Source organism: Colobus angolensis, unplaced genomic scaffold, assembly GCF_000951035.1.
Source record: "Colobus angolensis palliatus isolate OR3802 unplaced genomic scaffold, Cang.pa_1.0 Scaffold30, whole genome shotgun sequence".
Taxonomy (NCBI): Eukaryota; Metazoa; Chordata; class Mammalia; order Primates; family Cercopithecidae; genus Colobus; species Colobus angolensis.
The window spans coordinates 5,911,902-5,922,502 of NW_012116266.1; the positions used below are offsets into that span (position 1 = coordinate 5,911,902).

General features: G+C 37.1%; 1 protein-coding gene across 1 annotated transcript in view; it reads right to left on the reverse strand.

The window, feature by feature from the left end:
- Positions 1 to 10,601, reverse strand: part of CARF (calcium responsive transcription factor) — a 93,687-nt gene that overhangs the window by 26,496 nt on the left and 56,590 nt on the right. The window contains exons 8-9 of the mRNA XM_011950000.1: positions 6,525 to 6,714; positions 1,205 to 1,325 (exon numbers count right to left, since the gene is read on the reverse strand). Coding sequence (XP_011805390.1) covers positions 1,205 to 1,325; positions 6,525 to 6,714 — 311 coding nt within the window. The remainder of the gene's footprint in view (positions 1 to 1,204; positions 1,326 to 6,524; positions 6,715 to 10,601) is intronic.

Sequence of the window (10,601 nt, forward strand, 5' to 3'; positions counted from 1 at the left end):
CCAATTCTCCTGCCTCAGCCTCCTGAGTAGCTGGGATTACAGGGGCCCGCCACCACGCCTGGCTAATTTTTTATATTTTTAGTAGAAATGGGGTTTCACCAGTTGGCCAGGTTTGTCTCGAACTCCTAACCTTGTGATCCACCTGCCTTGGCCTCCTAAAGTGCTGAGATTACAGGTGTGAGCCACCATGCTCAGCCAAGAATGCTGAGGTATTAATAATATGAGATGTGATACTAAAAGTGTTTCAAAGATCAACTAAGTCCAACCACTACATATTATCTTTTAAATTTTTTATTTTACCTAATAGTTTAAAACACTTTTAATATATTTAAAAAATCTTAAAATACTTTCAATGTCTAAAAAATTTAGATTCATAAAGGACATTGTGAAATCTTTCATTGGTTCACATTTTTCATTCTTACCCAGAGCAATGACTACTCTGTAGTCCTAATCTATCTAGAACTTACTACATTGGTAAATTGATAAAATCACTCTAAAAAGCAACTTTGCAATATTTGTCAACATTTTTAAAAGATACAGCCTTTGCCCTAGCAATTTCATTTCTAGGAATTTTTCCTACTGAAACACTTGTAGGAGCGCACAAATATGTACAATGTTAATAATTGCAGCTTTGTATAATACTAATAAGGAATATCTTTCACAGCTTACATGAATTAAATAATTCATCCATAAATGGAATATTATATGGCTATTAAAAATAGTACTTTTATGTACATATATGGAGTCAGCTTTGAGATACATTGAGAATGAAAAGAAGGAAAGTTTATGTCATTACATTAACACTAGTATGTAGCATATCTCTGCAGTAGATAACCACAATAGGCATTCAGATTGAGAATAAATCTATGTGAATTCATATCAAGAAAAAAGGTACACTACTATCTAAGTTTAAGGAAAGAAAATATTAGTGAGCTTTACTGAGATTTTCAACAACATTTATAGGGGAAGAGAAGGAGATCTCTGTCTCTGCCTTTATATGCATCCATATACACAGAATATCTTTGGAAGATGACTCAAAAAACTAGTAAGAGTTGTTGCTTTAAAGACAGAACAAACGTGGGTAAGAGAAAACTTAGAATTCACTGTATACTTTTCGGTACTGTATAAACCTAATAAAATATGTGTATTAGCTATTCAAAAATAAGTTCTTAATAAAAAACAAATAAAAGAAAATAAAGCTTACCGAGCTGGACAAGTGGCTTTGTAGAGCTGACAAGACCTGCTTTCCTGCTCACTGACTTTTTTTAACTGGAAACCTTTTCTTCTTGGCCCATACTGACACTCCATTACCACAGCTCTACTCCCTGTGGGCCAAAATCAACTATTGATATTAATTCAAGTGTCCATCTATTTTAGACACTAGATTAAAAGTAACTTGGTGGTGGCAATGTCAAAATCTTTCAAGTATACAGCTTTAAGGAAAGAAAACATTAATAAGTCTAAGATATACAAACATATAAATTTAAAAGTTTATTTTAAAATTTACCAAAGGTACCATAATTATGGTAAGAAAATCAGTGAATATCACATTTACTGAATGTCTACTGGCATACAATTTTTTTTTTTTTTGAGATGGAGTCTCACTCTGTCACCTAGGCTGGAGTGCAGTGGCGCGATCTTGGCTCACTGCAACCTCCACCTCCTGGGTTCAAGCAATTCTCCTGCCTCAGCCTCCCGAGTAGCTGGGACTATAGGTCTGTGCCACCACGCCAAGCTAATTTTTGTATTGTTAGTAGAGACAGAGTTTTGCCATGTTGTCCAGGTTGGCTTTGAACTCCTAACCTCAAGGGATCCACCTGCCTTTGAACTCCTAACCTTAAGTGATCCGCCTGCCTTGGCCCCCCAAAGGGCTGCGATTAGAGGCATGAGCCACTGTGCCCCACCTGACATATGGCTCACTTTATAAATAGTGAGCAAATATTACATTTGGTTAATACATATTAGTATCATTTATATTTTTATTTCCTTTTATAATTATTTTCTTATTTTTATTTGGGCTGTTAATACAGCAGCCAGCCCTAAGATGGCCCCCAGTAATCCATGCCTTCTAGTATTCATGCCCTTGAGTAATCCCCTCCCCTTGAACATGGGCTAGACTTATTAACTTATGTTTAATAAATATGGCAAAAGTGACAGGAAGTTATTTTTGATATTAGGTTATAAAAAGACTATAACTTCCATTTGGGTATTCTCTCTAACTCTTGCTTGAATTGCTCTCTCTGGATGTAATCAGCTGCCATGTGGTAAGAGAGCTCTGTGGAAAGTCCCACATGGCAGGGAGTAAGGCCTGCTGACAGCCACAAGAGTGAATCTGAAAGCAGACCCTCCTTCAGTCAAGTCATGAGATGACTGCAGCAGAACCACTTTGCTGAGTCACTCTTGGATTCCTGACTCACAGAAACTGTGAGATAATTAACATTTGTTGTTTTCAGCCACTAAGTTTGGTATAATTTGTTACACAGCAATAGATAATACAAATAAATAGATGTGAAAATTATATAACTTGATTTTAAGCTGAGTATTTTACACTACTGTAGGATATAGCAAACTTTTAAAATATAAAATAAAAACACCAGTTACTAACAAAAATGTTGATAAAACTGACATTAAAATATAAAAACTTCTGTTTAGAAGATACCATAAGTAAATATAACATAGTAATTCTCCATGTAGAATTACTATGTAAACTACAAACAATCATAAATAATTAATAAACAACCACTCAGAAAAATGGGCAAAGGCTATGAATAGCCACGTCAGAAAGAAAAAAAAGGTAGTAAATGAACAAAGAAAAAGATGTTCAACTTTACAGGTAAACAGGGAAATGCAAATTAAAACAATAGTAAAATACTATCTCATACTCCTCGGATTGGCAAAAATAAAAACATTTGACAATACTCTAAAACAACTGAATCCACTGATCAATCTGAACACCACAAACAGAGACACACACAGATGGCAATAAGTACACAGCACGGGAGGAGGTATTCTTGCAAAAATCAAATCTGCATTTAATCAAGGCTCTAGACCTGTTTACAGAAAACAGAAGACATAAAGAACAAAAACTACATCACACAGATGGAATAAGCAAAACCCAGAATATGGTAAATATTACAGAACAAACTACCTAGAAGAGGAGAGAAATCTTCAAATTAAAAGAAGCTTAAGAGATTTATTAACTAAATGCAGTCTGTGGATGCTGTTTGGATTTGAATTTCAACAACCTTTAAGGGGGGGAAAAACCTGTGAGATAAGTGGGAAAATGTAAACACTGAACATTTTATAACATTAAAAAGTTACTATGAATTTTCTTATTAAGTGTGATAATGGGATTGATACATACGTGTGTGTATATATATACACACATATATGTATAGACATATGTAAGGAGTCCTTATCTTTTAGAGATATATGCTTTAGTATACACCATATACTTTAGTAATTACAGAAGGAATGATATATCTGAAATGTGCTATAAAACCATCTAGGGAATGAGGAAGTGTAAGGGGTATGACACCAGACTGACCATACACTGACAGTCGTTGAAGCTGGAAGATAGACACCTGGAGTCAGGGAGTTTCTTATATTATTATCTCTACTTTGATTCACATGTAAAAATTTCCAAAATTTAAAGGATTTTTAAGGCTGGGCAAAGTGGCTCACGCCTGTAATACCAGCACTTTGGGAGGCTGAGGTGGGCAGATTGCTTGAGTTTAGGAGTTTGAGACCAGCCTAGGCAACATGGCAAAACCTCATCTCCACAAAAAAAAAGCAAAAATTAGCTGAGCATGGTGGCATATGCCTGTAGTCCCAGCTACTCAGGAGGCTGAGGCAGGAGGATCTCTTGAGCCAAGGAGATTGAGATTGCAGTGAGCAGAGATCACACCACTGTACTCTAGCCTGGGTAACAGAGTGAGACCCTATCTCAAAAAAAAAAAAAAAAAAGATTTTTAAACACCTGGCAAAGCTAAGTCATGAAGTAAATGTGGGGAAATGAAATTTTCACACAACTGCTGACAGGAGTGAAAATTGGTACAAGTTGTCAAACCCTTATGTACAAATCTGAAATCCAAAAAACTCAGAAAACAGTTTTTTCAGGACTCACTTGGCTGCAAAACCAGGCCTGAGCTGTGTGAGGTTATTTATAGTCTTTATTTGTTTATCTTGGTATGACTATCTAATAAAGAATTAGTGTTTGATTATGTGATATTGGCTATAGCAGGGGTCTCTAACCTCCAGACTAGGGACCACTATCAGTCTGTAGCCTGTTAGGAACCAGGCCGCACAGCAGGAGATGAGCAGTGGGCAAGCCAGCAATGCTTCACCTGTATTTACAGCCACTCCCCATCACTTGCATTACCTCCTGAGCCCTGCCTCCTGTCAGATCAGTGGCATCATTAGATTCTCATAGAAGCACAAACCCTGTTATGAACTGCACATGCAAGGGATCTAGGTTGCAGGCTCCCTATGAGAATCTGATGCCTGATGATCTGTCACTGTCTCCCATCACCTCCAGCTGGGACCTGCTAGTTGCAGGAAGACAAGCTCAGGGGTCCCACTGACTCTACATTCTGGTGACTTGTGTAATTGTTTCATTACATATTACAATGTAGTAATAGAAATAAAGTGTACAATAAATGTAATGTGCTTGAGTCATCCTGAAACCATCCCCCATCCCCCATCCCGGTCCGTGGAAAAACTGTCTTCCACAAAACCAGTCCCTGGTGCCAAAAAGATTGGGGACTGCTGGTCTATAGAATACCTGCTAGAAGTATTCCATAATGTTACCACATTGAATTAAAAAAATTCAGAATTCTGAAATATATGTGGTCCAAAAAATTTCAAAAGGATTCTGGACCTGTACAATCACTTTTGAGAGCAATTTTAAGATAATCTTGTAAAGATGAAATGGGCATAATTCACAACCAGCAATTCTACTTTAAGGCATATACTCTAGAAAAACTAATTACAGCTTTTTCATTAGAGTATATATAGTGTGGAGGTTTGACTACAGCATTCTTCGTAATAATGAAAAGTTGGAAACAACCTAAACGATGATCAATAGAAAATTACTGGTTTGGTCATATGCTGGAATATTATACAATGATTAAACTGGATTAACTAGGATTTATAAATATCAATACCAATAGATGTAAAAAAAAAAAAGGGTGAGTGAAAAAATTTGCAAAACAATATCTATACTATTTACACATTTTTAAAAATCTAAAACAATAAAATATATTATTGTAGATACAATATGTAAGGTAAAGTATAAAAATATAGACTAGAACGATACACATGAAATTCATGTAGTAGCTACCTATGGAGGGTTAAGGAGATTAGACCTAGGATGGGAAAAAGGAATGCTACGGGATTTCAAGTTCATTTTATTATTTGTTAGTTTTTTTTTTTTTTTTTTTTTTTTTTTTTAAGACAGGGTCTTACTTTGCCACCCAGGCTGGAGTGTAGTGGCATGATCACAGTTCACTGCAGCCTTGACCTCTAAGGGTCAAGTGATCCTTCTACCTCAGCTTCCCAAATAGCTGGGACTACAGGCCCATGCCACCATGTCCAGGTAATTTATTATTTTTTTGTAAAGATGAGGTCTCCCTGTTTTGCCCAGGGATTCTCTCAAACTCGTGGGCTCAAGCAATCCTCTTGCTTTGGCCTCCTGAAGTGCTGGGACTACAGGCATGAGCCACTATATTTAACATAAATAAATAAATAAATATATAAATAAATAACTAACTCAGCTCATTTATTTTTAATGTTGCATTTCTTTTATAGAATACTGATGAAACTCAGGCAGAAGTGGTTACATTTATCTCATCTTCTCTTAAGTATTTCTCATTAACCTCAGAGGTCCAGGATGAAACTGCAACTCTTTCAGCTAAATTAGTGCCCTCATAGTCCTAAAATAAATTGCTTAGTTTTAGATTCTTTGGGGCTTTAACTAGTCTAAGAGATTTGCTTGAAACTACTCCCTTAGTAAACAACTAACCCAGTCTCTGAAAATACTGTATATAACATACCTAATGCTTGAGAACTTTAGTATCAGAATTCTGTAACTCCAGATTGTATACAAATTCTATACAGTAGCTCCAGAGTTACAAGCTACATAAAATAGACATGAATTTCTCCCAAAAAACTAATTAAGAGAGAAGGCTAAAATATTTAATCTGAAGGGGAAAAACACAGCTGATGTACATATTTAAAATAAAATTGCTCTTTTAATATTTTATTAAACAGGTTAACTGAAACTTCGATATTTTATTTTTCAGTATAATATATGAAAGAAGTCTTACTCATTCTGATATATTAAAATGCAATCTTATAAAGTAATTGATTATGTTTACTATAAGTTTTTTCAATTTAATATGCATTTCAATTAGCATTCAATTGTCAGCTACCATAATGAAATTGTATCACCTTAGGAAAATCACAGTATCACAATGGACTACGGCTGCTGCTGAACCTTTTAAAATAAGTCTTTAAAAAAGTACCTGCATTAACAAATGGGATTCCATCATAAGGAACATACTGGGATTTCCACATCAAGCGTGTAGCAGGCTTGGCTGGGCTTGGAGACTGACGGGTCCCCCAAACACTCTGTGTTTGCTGCTTGTGAAATGTTAGGACACTTTCTAATTCAGTCTCACTTACACAGTAGCCACGGTATGAATCTCCAATTTTCTGCATGTGGTAGAAATTAAACAAAATTACTAGCAAATACACTTCATTGCATAATAAATATGAGATGGTTGTCCAAAATGGAAGACTCATCACCTTGCACAAGAGAATGTCATTTGTGCCCTCAGATCAATGGTCTATTACAAACAGTGGGTCTGATTTGAGTTCAACCAGTATCATCAAATGGGTATTTTGCAGGTGTTTGTTAGGGAATATAATGCCAAACTCATTTGCCATACTATCTTTATCAACATCTTGTTTGAGAGAAAGAATATTCAGAAAAGATAACTTGCAAGAACATATATAATGTATATCCATTCTTTCAGATATTTAAAACTCTATCCTGGATCAATCCAGATCAGCATAAAACTAGCCACAAAGCACTCATTCCCTGTGGGGCCTCCTTTACTGAAACTGATTTTTTGGAGTGGGGTGGGGAGGAGAAAGGAAAGGGAAGGGAGGGAAGGAGGGAAAGAGGGAAGGAGGGCAGGTGGGCAGGTGGGAAGGTGGGAAGGTGGGCAGGCAGGAATGCCTGAGATTAATTTTGATAGGATGCCATGCATCTATTAGAAATCCAATGAAAATTGTGAGTGATTGATAAAAGGCTGTAGAAAAATTTGCTCATTATATCAACATTCTTTTTATGAAGATCCCTCTCTGAGGCCGGGCACGGTGGCTCACGCCTGTAATCCCAGCACTTTGGGAGGCCACGGCGGGCAGATCACCTAAGGTCAAGAGTTCGAAACCAGCCTGGCCAATATGGTGAAACCCCATCAGTACGAAAAATACAAAAATTAGCTGGGCATGGTGGCGCTTGCCTGTAATCCCAGCTACCTGGGAGGCTGAGGCATGAGAATGCCTTGAACCTGGGAGATGGAGGTTGCAGTGAGTTGAGATTGTGCCACTGCACTCCAGCCTGGGCAATAGAGCAAGACTCTGTTTTTTAAAAAAAGAAAATCCGGTCGGGTGCAGTGGCTCACGCCTGTAATCCCAACACTTTGGGAGGCTGAGGCAGGTGGATCACAAGGTCAGGAGATCGAGATCCTGGCTAACATGGTGAAACCCTGTCTCTACCAAAAATACAAAAAATTAGCTGGACGTGGTGGCGGGCGCCTGTAGTTCCAGCTACTCGGGAGGCTGAGGTAGGAAAATCGCTTGAACCCAGGAGGCGGAGGTTGCAGTGAGCCGAGTCCGCGCCACTGCACTCCAGCCTGGGCAAGAGAGCGAGACTCCGTATCAAAAAAAATTTTTAAAAATAAAATAAAATAATAAAAAAAGAAGATCCTCTTCTGAGAGAAATTTCTGTCTAGTCTTAGTACCAAAAATAGTTAATGGTTTGCTTTTATCTTATGGAAATTAGCATAATTTTTAAATCTAAAAGGCACAGAATTTAGTAACTAAGTTTCCCCTTTTGAAAAGCATATATCTTGATTATAGACAAGCATACGTATACACGCACACACACATAGTTAGTTAAGACATGTATTTTCTTACTTCCATTTTATGTTCCCATCCTTGTCTGTCTTTACTGTTTAGCTTCCACTTTCAGTATCTACCTTGCTAATATATTTTACGTATTTTTTGTAAGCCCTCTTAAATGTTTTCTAAAACAAGGAAAAGTATAAATAAATAATGTAAATAAATTTATATTACCTATATATAACCATTTGAGTATCCCTGTACTAGAGGAGAAACTTTTTCTTTTCTTTTTTTGTTTTTGCTTTTGTTTTTGAGATAGAGTTTCACTCTTGTTGCCCAGGTTGGAGTGCAGTGGTGCTATCTCAGCTCACTACAACCTCCATCTCCTGGGTTCAGATGATTCTCCTGCCTCAGCCTTCCAAGCAGCTGAGATTACAGGTGTGCACCACCATGCCTATTTTTAGTAGAGACGAGGTTTCACCATGTTGACCAGGCTGGTCTCGAACTCCTGATCTTAGGTGATCTGCCTGCCTCGGCCTCCCAAAGTGATGGGATTATAGGCATGAGCCACTGCACCAGCTGAGGAGAAACTTTTTTTTCTATATCAACAGAAAAAATATGTTAACTGTGATCTCTTACAATGAAATGCAGAGACCTAGAATTAACTCCACGTATGTTTCCCCCTTAGAGGAAATAAGAACAGAGATGTGGGCAGAGAGGAAGAATACATTTAACAAATAGAAAGGTATCAAAATACCGTTGTGGCTGTACTTTCGGTTATAATAGTTAAGAGATAATCTGATGCCAAACAATACATTATCTGCAATTTCCTCTAAAATAATGAAAATGCTTACGTTTATAATTTTTCTGCTAACCTAGACAATTCTTTATCAAAACTCACCACAAATAAATGAATATAAGTTTTAGCTATAATACTATAAATTATTTATAAATAAAATTAGAGGACGGGCGCGGTGGCTCAAGCCTGTAATCCCAGCACTTTGGGAGGCCGAGACGGGCAGACCACGAGGTCAGGAGATCAAGACCATCCTGGCTAACACGGTGAAACCCCGTCTCTACTAAAAAAAAAAAAAAATTCAAAAAACTAGCTGGGCGAGGTGGCGGGCGCCTGTAGTCTCAGCTACTTGGGAGGCTGAGGCAGGAGAATGGCGTAAACCCGGGAGGCGGAGCTTGCAGTGAGCTGAGATCCGGCCACTGCACTCCAGCCTGGGCGACAGAGCGAGACTCTGTCTCAACAACAACAACAGCAAAATAAATAAATAAATAAATTAAATAAAATTAGAATATATGTCAATAAAGAAAAAATCAGTATACTATAATCAGAACTATATATACTTATAAATAGGCTTACAGATACAATTTTAATACAGTATTGAAATTTGTCCAGTTAATACACTTCAGTCAAATCTGAAAAAAATGTCTACAATAAAACATCATTAAAGGAGAAATTCAAAAAATAAAAGATTACTAAACAATATTTTGAACCAAAATGCAGAAAATATTTCCTCAGCCATTAACATATATATATATATATATTTTTTTGAGACGGAGTCTCCCTCTGTCACCAGGCTGGAGTGCAGTGGTATGATCTCAGCTCACTGCAACCTCTGCCTCCTGGGTTCAAGCAATTCTCCTGCCTCAGCCTCCCGAGTAGCTGGGACTACAGGCGCATGCCACCATGCCAGACTAATTTTTGTATTTCAGTAGAGACAGGGTTTCACCATGTTGGCCAGGATGGTCTCAATCTCTTGACCTTGTGATCCACCCGCCTCAATCCCCTAAAGTGCTGGCATTACAGACGTGAGTGAGCCACAGTACCCGGCCAACTCAAAATTTTTTTTATCACTGATGTAGCTTGGGAGAGGAAAAAGAATCCCTCACTGGGAAAGAAGTGATTCATCTTGGACAACCATACTCAAGTCTGTTGGACAGTAGTTTTCAATTTCTTGCAAGATACACTATGATTTTAGGTAAGCCACACAATGTACTATAGTTGTAACACAAGGTGATTTGGTTGCATGATTGTATTAACAAATGCTCTAATATCCATAGCATTCCATGAGGCTTATAATAATGATTTTTAAAACCCTCATTAAACAATCACAACAGTAACTTTAGGAAACCACTGAAAAACTATGACTAACAAAAGGTAGGGGGAGAAAAACCTAAACACACACACACACACACACACATATATATGTATATACATACATGCACTCTACTTAGAAAAGCAATGACGATAATGTCCTAACAAATGTAATACGTATAGCACAAGGTTTTTCATAAGAAATTTTCTTAAAAGATTAAAATACAAAGAATATTTTCCTTTCCCACATTTTAAGATTTGTTTAAAACAATGAAGCATTCTGATAGTTAAATATTCATTACCATCTATGGTTTGTATATAGAGTAGACATGGTCCCTTTCCTCAAAAAGTGTAAATATTATGT